This window comes from Pseudochaenichthys georgianus, chromosome 18, assembly GCF_902827115.2.
Source record: "Pseudochaenichthys georgianus chromosome 18, fPseGeo1.2, whole genome shotgun sequence".
In the NCBI taxonomy this organism is placed as follows: Eukaryota; Metazoa; Chordata; class Actinopteri; order Perciformes; family Channichthyidae; genus Pseudochaenichthys; species Pseudochaenichthys georgianus.
The window spans coordinates 6,524,584-6,544,118 of record NC_047520.1 but is presented as its reverse complement, the minus strand read 5'-3'; the positions used below and the strand labels follow the sequence as shown (position 1 = coordinate 6,544,118).

At 42.5% G+C, this 19,535-nt stretch overlaps 1 protein-coding gene across 2 annotated transcripts in view; it reads right to left on the bottom strand.

The window, feature by feature from the left end:
• LOC117463364 (protein Dok-7-like) overlaps positions 1-19,535 on the bottom strand; it is a 40,692-nt gene that overhangs the window by 19,416 nt on the left and 1,741 nt on the right. For both annotated transcript variants that reach the window (XM_034105566.1, XM_034105567.1), the window contains exons 4-8: positions 15,991-16,191; positions 11,921-12,040; positions 8,068-8,166; positions 6,558-7,330; positions 210-258 (exon numbers count right to left, since the gene is read on the bottom strand). In XM_034105566.1, coding sequence (XP_033961457.1) covers positions 210-258; positions 6,558-7,330; positions 8,068-8,166; positions 11,921-12,040; positions 15,991-16,191 — 1,242 coding nt within the window. The remainder of the gene's footprint in view (positions 1-209; positions 259-6,557; positions 7,331-8,067; positions 8,167-11,920; positions 12,041-15,990; positions 16,192-19,535) is intronic.

Here is a 19,535-nt window from a genome sequence, read left to right as displayed (position 1 = left end):
CATCCGTGGAGGATGCATGAGTGTCTCCTCGGTTAGAGCTCCTCCAGAGAGCCTCCTCGATGTGCATTTAGAGAAATTAGATGTCCTTCTACATGGCGCGCTGAAATTCATTTCCGGGTCACTACCGGAGGACCGAGGAGTCGAGGAGGGGACATTTGAGTATTGAGAAACCTCTTGTGTGTATGGAATATTTGACTGATTTCACGCACCTGGTATGGCAGGCGCTGCTGGACCGCTAACTGGGATGTACGGCGTTCCCTGTGAGGAAAACCAGAGAATTACAGAAATGAGATTCTTAATGCAAACTGTGTTGATTAGATGAATAATGAAGTATCCTCTTCTCGTCAAAGCCTGCATACATTGGTGTTTAGACGTGGGGCCTTTTGAAGGAAAAGGCTGTAAATGATCTCCATTTTATTCAACTGGCATCAATCCCATAAGAAAAGAGAAAAACCAACAGAGCGTCGATCCATCTCTCAGCGCTTTCACGGACTCTCTGACAATCGGTTTGGTCCAAGTGAAGATATTCATTTGGAAAAATGGTTCACAATCACAAATACCAACTTTTCATATTAAAAAAAGGCAAAATATGTTTCCAATAACAGCTGGGCATGGTGTTGTTAAGCACACGCTACTTGGGAGTACTTTCAGCTGTAACATGTAGTACTAGAGCAGGGGTCTCCAACCTTTTTTAGGATGAGAGCTACTTTCAAAAAATAAAACAAGTCGTGAGCTACTTTTACTTATTAAATATTTAGCACATGTTTACATTATTATCGGCTTACCTTTAACCTTTGTGTGCTCTTTGGGTCTGTGGGACCCGTTTGCAGTGTTTACTAAAAGAAAATGTATGCAATTTTAACCTGCTTTATTTGGGGGTGGACCTCACATCCTCTGGGGGGTCCGGGGGCATGCACTTTACATGTTAAAGTGAAATGCATCAATCTGGTGCACTTCGAGCACAACATGAATGTATGGATACAGCTCTCAACACTCAGATGAAAGGGAGCTGTATACTTTTCAATAATCCAAACATCTTTAGAATATCACAACCAATTAAACTTGTTTATTCACATCTTATGTTACCTAGTTAGCATTCTATCTTTTCATTTATGCATATTTTACTAATCACTCCCCTTTTAAACAGTTTTTTTTCTTTTTTTACTGTCTTATAGTACACATTGGAATGATTTCTTACTTTATTTTTTACAACTAGGCTATATTAAATAGATAAAGGTGTGCTCTCTCGCTCTCTCTCTGAGGCTGTGTGCTCCTCCGTGGTGATGACGGCTTGCGTTAACAAATAATAATAAACATATTTGTAAAGTGGGGGGACACAAACGGGATTTCGAAAAGTGGGGGGGACATGTCCAATAAATAAATATGCAAGTTGCAACACACACCGAGTAAAACTCTGCCCCTCATGTGCTGTACAGGCTGGCATGACTAGGCGGTGTTCAATGGGGCTGATGTGTTGTAGATTCTGCCAGAAGGAACATCACGGTCACACTCCTTATGAAGTGTGCGGTGAGGTGCCGCTCCACATTGCTTTTCTTCCCGACTGCAACGCTGGTCCCGCAAATCAAGCAAGAACTTGACAATACAGTCCAGAAGACAATTTAGGCTGCACAACAGTTTGGATTAATTCAATCCCATCCCTCCAGTGGTTCCCAAACGGTGTGCCGCGGCACACTGGTGTGCCGTGAGGCAAGTCCGGGTGTGCCGTGGGATTTTGTGACAACCATACCTTATTATTGCAATATACAACTACACAAAAATAAAAATAAATTAATTTACTATATCAGTACTTTGTAGGTTTATATGTACGTAATCTGCGCGACTTGCGCGTCCACATCTCCACGTGCAGTGCTGCATACACATGGCTGAGTCAGCGATAACTCTCGAGGGGTGGAGGTATGCCCATTATTTTGAGTTCATCCGAAGAATAGACAGGAATGTGACGGTGAGGTGCAAATTGTGTCCAGGCCAGCAGCTGTTATCCACTGCTGTAAACACCACGTCAAACCTCAACAAGCACCTGCAAAGAACACATGCTAAGGTGGAGCTACCGCACACGCTATTTGTTGTTTGTTTATATCAGTCTGTTCTTCTTCTCTGTCTTCCGGTTGTTGCCTGTTTTGAATGACGAATACACACTACCGCCACCTGCTGGTAAGGAGAGGTATTGCCACTCACGCATGCGCAGTTCGTACGTGCTCGGCTGAAGTCTTTGCGGTGTCTGGTTCCAGTGCAACACATGGCCAACACGCAGGAGAACATGCCGACGCAACAGAGTGAGCAGAGATAGACTGCGCAAAATATACAGATAGTAGGAGACAGAGGACAGCCATGGTCAGATAGGAAAACATTCAGGATCTGGATCAGTCTTATGCGACAATGGAAACTGAACTAAAGAGAACATTTGAAACTTTAGCAGTCTGCGTGATCTGCCTGCAGGGAGGGGCGGGCCGGCCCTGCGAGTAAAGTAACGAGTAAAGTAACGAGTTACTTTATGTAGAGAGTAACGAAGTAGTGTAATATATTACTTCTTTTACATTTTTAAAGTAATATGTAATATGTAATATATTACTTTTTTTAGTAACGACCCCATCTCTGCTGAAATGTTACATTTATAATTTGTAGTTCAGGACCATGGCCAATGCAGCTTCCTTGCATTGACAGTTCTCTGTGCTGAATTTCCTTTGTCTCATTTTTAATGTTGTGACCTGTCTGGTTTAAATGAGTGTGTTGCTGCTTTGATGAAGCCTAATTTGATAACGTTTCAAATTAATTTCTGAAATATTTCGTTAATAAATATTTCATGAGTAATATAGTTGTCTTTGTCACATTTTATTTGGCATTAGTAAATAATTATGCACATTTACAGATATTTTACATGATATCAGTGATAACACGTGTTATAAGGGCTATTTTGCACAATAGGTGTGCCTTGAGATTTTTACTTGTCCTTTGGTGTGCCTTGGGCACAAAAAGTTTGGGAACCACTGCTCTATACTACACCTACCCCCCCACTTCACAAGATCTGGCAACATGAAACGTGTCATGATACAGGGGTTACAATGTATTATATTGTTAGATTAATAGGCAATATATACGTAGATATGTTTTCCTTTAACTGTGAGCCCATTAACACTACAGGGCGGACTGTGTGGTGAATGCCTCCCACACTGCTGCTGTCTGATGAACTCATGCTTCATTCATTACACTGAGGACTGGCTGGAGGGAAACAAAGGAAACGAGACATTTTGTTCAGGTAATCCATTACTGTTTGCCTTTTTACCTAAATGCACTGCCAGCAGGGGGGGCTATATGTTTGGAGTATTCTAAACTCACAGCTGATATGGAAACACAGGACAAAGAAGTATTGATAAGGATTTCCAAATAAAGTATAGTTTAATATCGGCCTCAAAACTCATGCAATACGCTTTAATAATATGTGTCAGGTTTCTACTGAATTACATCGATTACACTACACCGAAAAATATAAAACAGGTGTTTATGATGTAAGACTATTCATCATAAACATCAAAAAACAAGGTAAAGTTGAAACAATAAGTAAATTATTGTAATAGTGATTTTCAGAAAATTAGTCGTTAACTATTTTTATAGCAGATTTAATGTTTTTTTTTAACCTCTGGGTTCAGCAATGCAAATGTGAATATTTGCCTATATTCTTAGACATTTATTTATCTAGATATATTTGGGTTTTGAATTGTTGGCACCTCAAAACAAAATATTTCAATATGTGAACTTGGAATTACAAAATGTTTATGGGCATGTGTAAGTCATTTCTGTCATTTCTGTCATTTTATGGACCAAACGATTCAGCACAAAATCCCCATAATGAAAATGATTATTAGTCCCTGCCCTCAAACAAATATGAATGAAGGAGACATCTCCAGAACACCATGACCTACCTTGGAGAATGGTTAATATGGAGATGTTTTATGAGGCCACTCCACCCAGCCATATCAACACTCATATTGCTCGAGGCACGGGCCGAGGAGGTGGAGTTGCAGCAATCTTTGACTCAAGTTTACTTATCAATACTAAACCAACATTAAATTATACCTCCTTTGAAAGCCTCATTTTTAGTCTTACGCATCCGACCTGGAAAACTTTGCAGCCAATCGTATTTGTTACAGTGTATCGTGCACCAGGTCCTTATTCAGAATTCTTATCAGAATTCTCTGAGTTTTTATCAACTTTGGTTCTTAAAACAGACAAAGTAATTATCGTAGGTGACTTTAATATTCATGTTGACGATGATAAAAATAGCCTTACTGTTGCATTTAACTCTATATTAGATTCTGTTGGTTTCTGTCAGAGTGTAAATAAACCAACCCACTGCTATAAATCACACTCTCGACCTTATTAGTCGAACCGCATAATCCTGCTTTATCCGACCATTTCTTAGTAACTTTTGAAGTATTATTACGAGACTACAAAGCATTAGTCAAAAGCTCCTGCAGCAGAAACCTATCTGTTAGTGCTATAACCAAATTTAAGGAAGAGATTCCACCAATACTTAACTCGATAGCATGTCTGCATGTAGGGGAGGAAACTTATACAAAATGTACACCACCCCAAATTGATCATGTTGTTGATAGTGCTACAGATGCGCTGCGAATAAAATTAGATTATGTTGCTCCTTTGAAAAAGAAGAAAATAAAACAACATAGATTAGCTCCATGGCATAATGCCGAAACCCGCAAAATAAAGCAAAAGTCGAGACAACTTGAAACGATATGGCGTTCCACTAAACTTGAAGAATCTCGTTTAATTTGGCATATTACTCTCAATGAATATAAGAAAGCACTGCGTAAAGCGAGAGCAGCCTACTACTCTTCATTAATAGATGAGAATAAGAATAATGCAAGATTTCTTTTCAGCACTGTAGCCAGGCTGACAGAGAGCCACAGCTCCATTGAGCCTTCTATTCCCATAGCACTCAGTAGTAATGATTTTATGTGCTTTTTTAACGATAAAATTGTTACTCTTAGAAACAAAATTAATGACCTCTTGCCTTCGACCAGTATAGTGTTATCAACAGCTCCCGGAATCGTAAGTTCTAATATTACACTAGATAGTAAACTAGAATGCTTTTCAGCCATTAACCTTGAACAATTACATTCAATGATTCTCTCTTCTAAACCATCAACATGTATCTTAGACCCGATTTCCATTTCTTACCTTAAAGAACTCATTATCCCCTACTGTCCTACTAGGGCATTGCGTTCCAAGAATGCAGGGTTGTTGGTTGTTCCTAGAGTCTCTAAAAGTACAATGGGAGCCAGAGCCTTTTCTTATCAAGCTCCACATTTGTGGAATCAGCTTCCAGTTTGTGTTCGGGCGGCAGACACCCTTCATCCGTTTTTAAGAGTGCGCTTAAGACCTTCCTTTTTGATAAAGCTTATAGTTAGGGCTGATTAGATTCAGCCCCTAGTTTTGCTGATATAGGCTTAGTTTGTCGGGGGACATCTTACTTCTTCCTTCTCTCTGTCTGTACCCGTGTACACTCATGTTCCGATTAACCCAGCTTCCCCACATTTCTTTCTTTTTGGTGTCTATATACGCCGGGATCCGGAGTCATGGATGATCCTGCGGTCCTGTGTCCTGGATCGCGAGCCCTGGATCTTGAGTCGTGGCTGTGGTCCTGGATCATCGGTCCTGGATGGATATCCTTGTGGATTCATCTTCTTATTATACACACATGCATTTCCAAACATCTGGACTACCTATGTTGCAAATGTATTATCTTTTCAATTTACACACGGCATCTATTGCACGTCTGTCCGTCCTGGGAGAGGGATCCCTCCTCTGTTGCTCTCCCTGAGGTCTCTCCCATGTTCCCTTTAAACTGGGTTTTCTTTGGAAGTTTTTCCTTGTACGATGTGATGGTCTAAGAACAGAGGGTCTAAGGACAGAGGGTGTCGTATTGTCATACTGATATTCTGTACACACTGTGAAGACCACTGAGACAAATGTAACATTTGTGATATTGGGCTATATAAATAAACATTGATTGATTGATGTTTTACCTTAAAGCCTATTTATCGTTGGTATAAAAGCCCTACATACATTTGGACGACATTCAGTTTGGAGATAACACAAACCTTTTGCCTAACAGTTTTGAATCAAGAAATGAAATGGATGTAGAGGAAGTGAATAACGGCACTCACAAGGTCTTAATCAGCTTGATACAGGGACAGAGTCAAACTAAATGAGCTGCTGAAAGGCTCACTTGTTAAACAGACGGACCAAGAGACTGCAGGTTGTTTTGACACCGAACGCAAAGGTCATATTGACAGTGGGCGATGGAACAGATGATACAGGGAGGAGAGCGCCTGCTCACACAAGCTGCTGTACAACAGGAGTTATACAGCAGAGTGTACTCAGGAGAACATTTGAATCCTGTGGCTCTCTTTGAAAAAGGTACGTTTTGAGGCAAACAGACTGATGACGAGAATATAAGTTTACTTATATCTGAGCTGGCAGAAGAACGACATAAACAACATAAATATATTTCTGCTTACCTTAAATCCACCACAAACGGAGCAGATGGTCACAATGGTTTTGGGGGCCGATGTGTCACTAGAGGGCGTCACCTTGGTTTTCTTGCTCTCCTCTGAGGGGCCGTCTAGTTGTACATTTGTTGACTGTGTGTCAGTGTTTTCCGAGTGACCCTCGGGGGTCTTGGCGCTGCTTTGATCCCCCTGTGCTGAGTCTGTTGTTGGGTCTGGCGAGGCAGTAGCGTCCTTAGTTAGCGTGGAGGGTTCATTGTCTCTGGCCGTGGCCCCCCCACCCCCCTCCTGTAGCACACTCCTGGGGCTGTCGTACAGATACCTCAGTGATGAAGGTGTTCGGTATTCATGTGCAGGTGCAGTGGAGCAAGTACAGGGGCTCAGGTCTTGAGCCAAGTGGGGGGGCAGGCTGAACACAGAGCCGAAGTCCTCCCCGGGGGGGAGGTCCAGGCTGCCTGTGTAGGAGGAGAAGCTCCCCGAGTAGGAGGAGTGGCTGCCGGTGGCGATGCCGCTGTCAGAGGAGCTCTGACGGCCGATCTCCTGGAGCGGCCGGGGGGTCTTGGGGGCGGGCCGGGTCACCCCCCCCTGGGTGACGGAGAGCTTCTCCATGCTCTGTAACGCCAGTTTAGCTCCAACATGGCCGACGCTTTCAGATGGGTTGGAGGACGGCTCAGTCCAAATGGCCATCCGGCTGCTCATGCTGCTCTCTGATTGGCTGGTGTCTGAAGCGTCCGAGGAGCCGGACATGCTGCGGTCGTCCCCCCCGGCAGACGCACAGTACGACACTGCCAAGACACACAACATTAATGACACTTTGATGAATGTATTCAACAGCTGTAACAAAACAACTTTTTATAATCATTTAAGCATAGATAAAGCATCACAATATCATTTATCTTGTCACTTGTATCCATAACATAACATGAATAATACATCACATGTAAGAGAACTGACGATTCTGCTAACTTAATTGAAATGTTAAAGGTGGGGTAGGTAAGTTTGAGAAACCGGCTCGAGATCGCAAGAATTTGAAAATACACAACCGGAGAAAATCTGCCACTTCCTTATAGAGCCCCTCCTCCAACACACACGAACGCGCACATGACCAATGAGGGCACGAGATAAGTTTGTGCCCCGATGAAAGGCTGACAGGCAGGTAGGCCAACCAATCCGTTTAGCCGGCCCGGCTAAACGGATTGGTTGTACTTTTTACAGTATTACGGCTTCTACAGATGACATTTTTTTATGGATTTGTTGTCAAAGCACTTAAGATATTCATTGCTATCGGGATGTTAAGAGCATTCCATGGAATATAACAAAAAGCGTATCTCGAACCGGTTTCTGAAACTTACCTACCCCACCTTTAAGGGCAGCATCATTATGTTTAGGTGTGGAACAGAGATCACTGCAGTGAAAGAATGATTATGTGTGCTTTGGGATGGTTATTAAATGTAGGGATATATTCAGAGCAGAGTACTTTTAGCTTCAGTTCCAACTTTTAAACCACAGTAACATGCTATACCTGTGCTGCTCCGGTGAGAGAGCATGCTCAGCCGTTTCTCCAGCTCCTGGGCGTCATGGTTCAACTTCTCCTCCGAATTCGTCTGACTGCCACTGGGGTCTGTATGGAGAACATCAACGAGTAAGTCACAAAGGCTTAATTTATATATATATAGAAATCTACAGACTTAAAACAGCAGACCTTAAATTAGCGCAGTCAAAGTAAATAAGTGACGACACGGTAAGTTTAGCATGTCTTGCTACTGTCACTGAGACGTGGGATCAAAAGAGACGCCGCTGAGGACTCTGAGGCACAGCTGTGGAAACACATCCAACAACAACAACAAGGGACACTTTGAACCACAAGGGTCTCACTCACAATATAATAATATGTGAGCAACAAGATGTTAGTGAAAAGACTAACTTACAAGCACTTTGCCAGGAGTGTTGTGTACTATGATTTGGCCTATGAGTATAACAGGGACGTAAAGAGGGTCACACAGGGGACAGTATTTATGCAACATACAGGGTTATTTTTAGCGCTGCCACGTGGCTGTATCGGTACGCGCTCTGCTGCTCGTGCTGTTCAAGGATCTCATGTACCCGCCACCGCCAAGGTCAACTTTAAAACTGGATCGATACTTTCCCTCGACCCCGCAGCAGTGACGTGGTAATGACACCGAATTCCTTCATGTGGAGGATCGACTTACAGCACACAACACTGTTCTCAAATTAAAAAACAGACTGGGGAAAAACTTGATATTAGTTTAGTAAGCCTTGCCACTTGTGTCCCTCGTCTCATTAAGTTGCATGTTTTTGAAATCCTGTCTTTATCTTGAAGACAAGTAGCTGTTTGTGATACTAGTGTTAATACCATTTACAGTATGTGCTGATTTTAATTTTCTTCAATTCAAATAGTTAATAAAGCGTCATGTGTTCAGGAAATGTACTTGTCCCGAGGAACACTATGTACAGTGTAGTTTAGAGGACCATATTAAATGTTTTACTATTATACTTGTAAATTCTAGCGAGTGCGTTCTGATTAAATAAAAATTGTTTTTCTCATTATAACTTGATTTTTTAAATCATATTTTAATTTCATTAGGATAAAAATGTATCTTGGTGCTTTCAAAGGCTCGGTGTGGCATGTAAATCAAATAGTACAAAATGTGCCAGAAGAATTATAAATCATTTCACACTGGTTGTCATGGCTGCAACCAAAAGGTATTGTTCTGCCTCTGCTGGCACTCAGAAGCTGTGAAAAATGAAATCAAAGTTTCCCACAGCATCTCCACTTACTGCTGCTGTTTGATAACCAGCCGAGTGAGAGTCATCAGTCTCATATGACACCCTCACGCCTTTTAAGAACGTCTGCCTGTGCAACCAACAGCCTCCCAGCATGACCAAAGAACAGCCAGAGATCAGAGGACTGGGGTAATATCCGTTTGACTGACAGGTGTCCCGGCCTATCACACAATGAATTTCTCGGGCTTACTTATCCTGGCTAAGCTCCTTTAGACTAACGCCTCCTCCTCTCTGACCAAAATAGGATTCTTTTGGCTGCTGCAAACAACACTCCTCCCTACATGTATGTCACGTCTGCGGTTATGAGATAAGGAGGAAATACGCCGACACTAAAACAAATTATAGGAGGATAGAATTGTAATCACCAATCATGAAATAGTTTATAAAATACTAGTTTGAAAGGAACAGTTTGACATTTTGGAAAATACGACTCATCTGACGTTAAATATGAAGCTATAGCCATCAGTTGGTTAGCTTAGCCTAGCATTAAGATTGGAAGCAAATGGAACTTAGCTACATATATAAAATGAACTTGGTTGAAAGAAATCCTAGTTATATACAATCTCCTCTTTATATTGAAGCAGCCATTTTAAATGTGTATTCCCTGTGGCTTGATTACTTGTTAAGTAATGAGAGGCAAAGAGAGGTGGATACAGCATACAGCATGAAGGGTGACACACATCAAGGCAATTCATGAGAACAGAGGCGGAGAAATGTAGTCAGGAACAGAGACACAGACTACTGGGTGAGAAAGTGAGAGACACAAGAGTGGTGGGGGGCAGAGTACGATATGAAGGGGGGGGCAGCAGTGGAATCCTGTGGGTGAGGTTACATACAGGCTCGGAGTGATTAGGAGTCTTTGGCTGCTCTGCTGGTGTGAAACAAGTCTTTGACTCCTCGCTCTCGCCTCGACATCCTCCCTGCTATTTATTCTACTACGCAGCACAATAATAGGAGTATGAGCTCAACCTGTGATTGGGCGGCGAGATGTGTGAAAACCAGAATATCCACGAGGCCCCGCGGCTGCGTGCCAAGCTCTCTGTTGAGTGGCATTCTTTCTTTTTGTGTGTTGAAAATCAAAGTGTTAAAGTGGACAGCAGGAGAGCAGAACACGTCTCACAGCTTTAGTAATATTAGACCTGGCATCCAAGCTGGTAAAATTACGAAAAATAAAAGCATGTAAATGGTCAATAGAGACATTTGAAAATAATATCAAACCAATGTTTAGAAGAAGACAGGACAACTCTCCATAGAGTCGAGGATTTTAAAGTCGAGTGATAATTCTCTCTGTTGATTCGTCACTACTTTAGTTCTTCTCCCATCTTAAGCCCAAGAGTAGGATTCACTTCAAAGTTGAGGAGGAACAGAGGCTCTATTATTCTTCATTATCAGTGTGTTGTTATAATTTGACTAATAGGTGGATTAACTCCGAAAATTGTGAATAACGCTAAACACAATTTCCCTGAGACTACACTGATGTTTTTCCAAAGATTAGCTTCTCCTGCTGAACAACCCAAACCCCACGTTCAATCCCGTAACTAAAGAGAAGCAGCCAATCTTCAGTATTGCGAGTCTGGAGCCAGGTGAAGGCTGCAATCTGTACACAATTGATTATCCTATTAGGGATTCATTTTCTATTCCGCTTTCAGCCCTGGCATTATGTTACAAAATCCCAGAGGAACTGCAGTGAAGAAGACAACTTTTAGAAAGTACACTAGTCTCTCCGTCGGGTTTTCCCAATGGGTGGCAGGGGAATAGCGGAGGACGAGCCTCAGCTGAAGCTCGTTATAAAAACAAACTTCACCGTTACACAGAAAGTTCAGAAATATTCCACTCTATTACCTTTTCAAGTATTACCAAATGGAGATCATGATGTCCACACATTGAGTCATTGTCTATCATTTAAGGAGTGCGCCTGGCACCTTGACAAATTGTAATCTTGCCAGACAACCCTGCTGTAACACGAGGTTAAGAAAAGCGTAATGGCAATTTGGAACGCAGCCCACCCCGGCACTATACCCTCCACTATACATAGACTACAATTCAATGTGCTGCCTTACCCCCAGTGAGTACAGTAGTCCTCCTCTCACTGGTGCATAAGGGGACCCTAAGCCCTGTATGCACCCCGGTACACTTAGGTCAGGGGTTAGGATGTTTGACTACAGTTATAAATGGCTGCTTAGGGTAACCCAATTACATAAAAAGCAGCTGTCAGTCACAATTTGGTGACTTCAAAGCACATCCATCAGCGGAGGAATCGTCTCACTCGTTCTGCCAAAAAGGGTTGGATTCTAGGAAGGCAGCAGTCGCAGCTCTGACAGTTCCTGGAGGCCCCGGGGGGGGGGGGAGCCGCGCACACTTCGATTCAGTTTAAATGGCAAGTGTTGACTTAAGTGTTTGCTCATATTCCTTGGCAACAGCGAGGCACTCCATTAACTGAATGAGCCTCACACGAAGACCCACCTTCTCTTTAAATAATAGCGCTTCAACTTAACGTTCCCTGTCTCTATAGATCTCTGACACCCTGTTGTTTCTCATGTCCTCTCCAGTGAAACAGCTCCGGTACTGACCTGGCAGGATGGGCCGCAGTCCAAATGGGCCCCTGGTGGGGGAGATGCCTCTGACGATGCAGTCGAATAGAAAGCTGATCTGCTCGCTGTCAGCAGACGAGAGCAGAAACACACCGGCCCCTGTAGAGAGCACACTTTATTAGTGTCACGATAGATTTGCAGCAACAGATATACCGTAATTAGCACAATTGTACTATTTGGCCAAAGAGTCATGAGGGAAGTCTTAAAACAGGAGGTCTCGGGGTAGAGCAATGGGAGAATTTGGTTTGGGATATTGCCAAATATCTGGAACATGCTCCCAGAAACCTGCAGGTCCGCTGCAACTCTTAATACTTTTAAATCCAGGCTGAAGACTTTTCTTAGTGCCGCTGCTTGTAATTGAGCTATTCACATCTTACACGGCACTGTAACTTGTATTCATGTACCCGTGCTATTCATGTTTTATTATCTTTGCTTTTTAATGTTTCTAAATGTGTTTTATGCTCTTAATGTCTTTCATTTGTATGAAGCACTTTGAATTGCCTTGTGTTGAAAAGTGCTATATAAATAAACTTGCCTTACAAGAGGCATTAATAAGAAATATATCACAAGAAATATGTATCATTTGAAATCCTTGAACTGTCGCGCCAATATTATTGATGTACCTGCCACTATTATGACTATTATTATATGACTATTATTCACATCATCATGTACTGGGTGGTTCTATATCCGACGTCTACCTCTTGTCCCATGAAGTCATTAGGAATCATCCATGCTGATCCATTAAATGAACACTTCAGTCCGGAGCAACCGATCGACTGATGTCCAGCAGCCAGGCTGCTTTCAAAGCTTTCTATGAAAAATGATTAAATATAAAATATTTGCCGGTTCGTTTTCTGTCGAATAGAATAAATTGTGTTATTGTTCTGTTTGGGCGAATACTCAAATGAACTATTCAAAGTACCTTCTAAACATCAAAACAAGATTAAATAATCAAAGGATAAGTAAGCAGATCTGGCCAAGCATTCGTTACTTAATAATGTTTTAATACCCGTTTGTATTGAGGGTTGATACTCGGCACTTATATTCATTTGTCTTTCATATCAATGTAGAATGTCATCAAAGGGGAATAAGAATGCAAAGGTTAAGAGGTCACGCTCTACAGAGGTCACCTGACGCCCTGTGACAATACAACTGGCTTCCCATTACGAGGTGTCCCCATTAAAGAGGCGCTGTGTCGCCCTGTTCTTGGGACCACCCATGTGAAAGCTGCCGTCAATCACATTCCCATCCCACCCCTCAGTCAGCAGGGGTCAGCAGTAAAACCCGCACAGATGTTGTTCAATGTGTTTGGGAGTGGGAAATGTAAACTAGCTAAGAGTCTTCATAAGAGCAAAGGCTGGGCTTTCCATTTTCACAGCAGCAAACGCATCCATGCACTCCATTTCAATCAGGCTGCAATCATATTCATTTCAACCACTTTTTTCTTTTGTTACAAAGGAATAAATTAAGTCAAATTAAAACAGAAATAAGCGGGGAAAAAACACTCATTTCCATTTCAGAAAATCTTTTAATTTCAAAAGCTGGAGGCAGGAAACGTTTGGCATTTTAATCTAGTATGATGATGTAATTTCTAATGCTGGATCAGTTTGTAGTTTATTCTATTTTCTTCAGCTTTTCCTGTCATTGATTCGACTGCTGTAATGATGCCATTTCCCAACATCTTTTAAATGTATAAATCCATTTGAATGTCCGACTTGTGGCGGATTCATTTTCCGTCTATCATTCTCCATCCGATTCATTATTTTACTCATTATATCAAGAGCGGTTTTCCAGCCCACTTTGGCTTTACTACTCAAAAAACAGTCATTTAAGAGTTAACTCGAGCAGGACATGGACCAAAGGTCAGACACATGAAGCTACAACCAAGCGACATGTCCAACCCCCCCCTTACACAACTCCTCCTTCTGCCACAGACTGTGCCGAGAGATTACATGTCACAGGAATGCGCGCCCTTCAACACTGCAACATCTTCACACACACACACACACACACACACACACACACACACACACACACACACACACACACACACACACACACACACACACACACACACACACACACACACACACACACACACACACACACACACACACACACACACACACACACACACACACACACACACACACACACACACACACACACACACACACACACACGCCTCTGTTGTTGCTCTTTTTCTGTGCATGCGTTGTCTGTGATGTCTGACTGTGTTCATATTATCCAAGATCCTCTGCTGGAGTTTGAATGGAGCGGAATAAATCATATTTGGCATACTGGAGCGCCATGTTTCCAGCAGGGTCATGGTGTGTCCGTAACGCTCCGATGTCTCTGTGCCCCCCCCCTCACGTCAGCCCCTCTCCCCTCCAGGTGTTGACATGCACCGTCTCTGCTTTAATGGTTTCACGTCTGTTACAAGATGTAAACTATGTTCTACCCGATCACAGGGGCACGCAGACGGAGCCGTTATAACTGAGGGGTAACTTCTGTTTCTCAAAAACAACTCCTCTGACATGAGGCATGATGTTGCATTTCGGGCACAGCAGGGGGGAATCTCGCAGACTGAATCATTTCCTCCAGTCATGAAGCAGCTGTTTTACTAATGCAACATGCAATGAGTCAGAGAGGACAACATTAATGAGGACAAGTGGAAAATGTCTTCGTGCCACTCGCGTCTTCTGGCTGCCATTACTCATATTGGTGAATGTAATAGCCCATATTTCACATTATGTCCATATGTAATAGCTAAACATCTCACTTTGACACCATGAATGAATCTGCTGCTACAGGCTCTCCACACGTGTTTTGAACAGGGCTTTGGGCCCGTTCAGTCACATGAGCATGGCTGAACTCGTTGGAGTTAGAGGAGAGGCCAGTCAACTTCTTCCACACAAAACTGCAAGTTGGAAGCAACCGTTGTTTTAAAGTGATTCCCTACCAGGGTACAACTGATTCTACTGTGGCTACTAGAGAGTGGAGCATCGAATCCATTGTTGTTTTTTAGCAGGAAAATACGGAAATAGTATTAAAAATGCGAGACTTTGAAGTATATTTAATGTCACAATAACTAACAACGACCAGCTATTAGAGAAGGACTAGCCTTGGGTTTCCCATTAGTCAGGTGTCATATTTTAACACCGTGTGCTGCGATTAAGATTGCAGAAAATAAATAAGTAGTAAGTAAACAAATGAGTTAAAATGGATAACTTTAGGTGATGGATAAATGGCTGAAATCTGTAGCTTATGCCGCTCCAAGTGGAGGTAGAATAATGCCAACTAAGCACACAAAATGAAATCAACATTTCCAGGATCATCATGACATGTATGGGCTCTGATTCACAGCCACCGACCCACCCGGGGTACATGCCCCATCTCACAAGGCAGGGCAACAAGTAATTGTACGCTCTACCATTCTGATATCTCCTAATTGGAACTAAGTGACTCCATAAAAAGCAGCTCCAGATAACGGGCTGTACAGCGTGTATGTATCCGAGTCTTCCACAACGTGATGGTACCGGTCAGAAGCCTCTCTGTCAGCAACACTGCTGGATAAACGCTACAAATGAATCATCTTGAATCACAGACAGTTATTATTTGGTCGGCTGGAGAAAGACGTAAGAAAAGCACAGCGCAGATTCTCATTTGTTCAGCTATTAGCCTCTAATGATGCAACGCGATGTTTCCAGCAGACATTGTTGTCACGGCATGGTGACGATGTTGTGCGAGGGAATGCTAGGTGGGGGGAAGTTGGTGAATTGTCTATTGTGTTGTTTTTTGAACATGTTCTAAACACTTGTATTTTAGGTGTTGAATGTGCAATGCTCAGTCAACTTTCACAGTTCTTAGAATTCCTTTAGTTCCATCTCATGCTTCCCAAACAAAAGTGTGCTGTTACAGCCAATAACCAATGATCCTGATGTGTTGAAGAACCATCTGCCAAACACAGAATCCCAGTTAATGACCGAAAACTAAACGCATCCAAATGTAGCATGAGAGCAACAACATAAAGGCTATAGACTTACAGTAACCACATCTTGTCCCTCCCTCGAACACAAATCCGTTGGGTACGGGTCCATATCTGCGCAGGTCTGGGAGGTTCCAGTGTCCGATGATAGCAGGCGGGACGTCCCGGGCTAAAGCCAGCAGGTTGTTGCACAGATGAAGAGTCGCAGGCCCGCTCCCCAGCTTGGTCCCCGGTAAGACTCCAACACTGAATCTGTGAACTAAGCAAACAGAGAAATGGTTAAATCACGAAGAAAGGCAAACCGCTTCAATGCAAGACTTAGAACTTCGAGCATTATCTAACAATTGTCACACTGTTATGTACAGGTGATTGAACTGCCCCATAATAACCTGGTCAAATAAGACATTGACTCACTGAAATCCGGATCCGGACCCAGACGCCGACCTATACGGACCCGGAGCTATTATCAATACATTAATAGGGGATTTTTCGGCGCCTCCCGCTTTTTTAACGCTGATTTGGGTGACTTGTGTAATTCGTGGAGAACCGAAGAGTTTTCGTTTTGGGGGTGGGGGGGAGGGAGTCAGTCCGACAGACGGACAACTTCTCACTTCAAAAAAGAAGAAGAAATCTAGACCGCAAAAATAATTAAACAAGCGAGTACCTGTTTTTCCTGGCCAAGGACAGGTTCATGAACACAACACGAGCGTAACGTGTCTTCACGTGGTATACGTCTCGTCTGAAAGGAGTGCTGACAGACAGCACCGGAACGCCGCTCCAGCCCTTAAAATATTGCAATACCCATAAGGAGCCGTACACATGCCGCAGTGGTTGCGTGGCTGTGTCTTTAGTTGTAAGCACAGTGGCGATCTGTTGTTATTAGCATCCGGTTAGCTAGCTATGCTAACGAATTTAAAGAGCTTTTCTACAACCAGGTGGAAGAGAGCTCTCTCCTGAGAGGCTCAAATAGCCTCAGCTCAGTGAGGTTAAGGCACACCTTGATATGATCAATATAGTTATTAATGAGACTAAATGAAAAACAGGTATAAAATACTATATGACAGCAACAAAAAAGTTGTTAAAAATAACAAGAATAGAGTTTAAAAGGGGAGTGATTTGTAAAATATCCAAAAAGGAACATATGCTACAGTTCTGTTTCATATGGGTGCTGAGAGATGTATCCATAGATCTCTTAATGTTGCTCTCAAAGTGCACCACATTGATGCATTTAACTTCAATATTTAAACATTACACATATCCACAGTATTTAAGTAATGTTAATTGACAATAAATATTGTTGTTTTTGAATTGTACTTTCTTTATTTGATTGGCAGTCAGTTGTTGATTACATGCAGACGTTGATAAAGCTACAGGTCACTTCAATATATTTCACACTAATTCATGAAGCAACTTAGACATTTTGATGTTCCGGACCTTTGCATGGGGACATTTTCTCTAACTGGACCTCGTTGAATTTTAGTTGAAGACCCCTGGTCTACGGGATTGACCTTTTGAGACAAATGAGTAATTTGCAATATTATATAAGTACATTTGAATTAGATGTTTCCCTGATAATACTATATTGTAAAGAGAACAAATGCATGTTGAAGTCGTCGGGAAGAAGGCTGGTTACGTCACCTGTTAGCAGCCTAATCAGAGGTACTATTGACTTGCATTATGGTGTGTTTATGTGTGCCCAACAAACTGCCAGGACTTCTGTCAGAATCCATTCACAGAGTCCAGGCAGAAATTAGCCGCAATTAGTCTTCACATGGGATAGATGCACAGTGTCCTTAAAAATGATTATTTCAGCACGGTTTTGATTTCATTCCTCAACTAAAAGCAGAAACAGCTGCACACGCAGGGAGTGAGATCAGCGCGCTAACTGTGAGCACAGCAGGCTCCGATCTAAAGGCCAATGCAATCAATCACAGCCTCACAAACATCTGTGTCATGTTGCTTTGAAGGAACCAATGAGGTTGTCAAATTAGAAACAAGTACATTTGTGTTTCTGCCTGTGAGTTTGTGAAACTTTATTAAACTCATGTGTGGGGTTTCCCAATGGCTCTTAAGACTTTACCTGCGCTAAGCTAACTCCGCAGGTGAGGCTGATGGGGAAATGCTGACAGGATGCGTCATGTCATTACTCAGGTTAAGGAAGATTAATATGTTGTCCCAAAGAACAACAAAAGCTGTTCCCAACAGTGGCCCTCAGCCCACAGTCTGGCAGGTGACATTTCCAATAGCCACACACACACACACACACACACACACACACACACACACACACACACACACACACACACACACACACACACACACACACACACACACACACACAACACACACACACACACACACACACACACACACACACACACACACACACACACACACACACACACACACACACACACACACACACACACACACACACACACACACACACACACACACACACACACACACACACACACACACACACACACACACACACACACACACACACACACACACACACACGAAGGAAGGAAGGACTGCTATGCAATTTGTCTCTAGCACCATGTCCTCTACCCCACAGGCAGGTCCCGTAACCCTGTCATTAGTGACTGCTTTAACATTCAGCTGGAGCCCGGCCATCAGCTCGACAGTCCAATGCTATATTTAGCACCTATTAGTTTATCTTTTATATAACTTGCATACAATGGATCCATAGAGCATGGATACATTAACTCAATTCAGGTGCGACCATTTCTAAAACCTTGTAATAAACCTTTAAAACGTTCTTTTACTGACTATTCCCCGGGTGTGATTTACTAAAAGATCCTTAGCCCTTTCATGAAGCACATGACTTAGTTTAGGGTCAGACAAAGTGAACATAGCAGAAGTGTATGCCAGGGTGACAATAGCTGTTCTCGGGATGGTCTGTCACTTTTCAAGTGTACTGAATCAGTAATATAAATGCTGTTTGATGGAACAATCATATAGGACCAGAAATGTGTTAAAAGGGTTCAACAGCAATTGAAAAGACATTCATACAGCGACAGAAACGTCACAAATAAACTGGCTTGCCAAGTCAAAAGACGCACAAACATCAACTTATAATATAATATACAGAAATCTGTACAAAGTAGTTCCTTTCTTCAATGAATCAGCAGTCAAACTGCAGCTTTCCTATAACGGTGCTTCAAAGCTCTCCACCCGTTTCCTGCCTTTGCTTCACTTGCTGCAAGGTACTCGGTGGTTCACCTGGAAGGCTTCATAAACCAGGCCCCTGGATACATTCATAAACCGCTGACCCATCTGTTTCCTTAGGCAGAACTCTGGGGTCAAGACTTTACTGAATGTGTCCAAATACACAATTAAATCGTACTGCTGTTGAGGGCAGTTTGTTTGTTCCTCTTATGTTCTTGCTTTTGTTGACTTGTGAACACTAACTATGAAAAGGCGCACATTTGTACAGATCTGACCAATTGCAGGGCGCTTAAGGTTAGGGTCCTTTGTCTGCGGTGAATTCTAAAGTCTGAAACCTGTCAGCATGATGGATGAATTAATCCACTTGTTGAGAACCGCTTTTATTATAGAATAGAGATTCATCTTGAA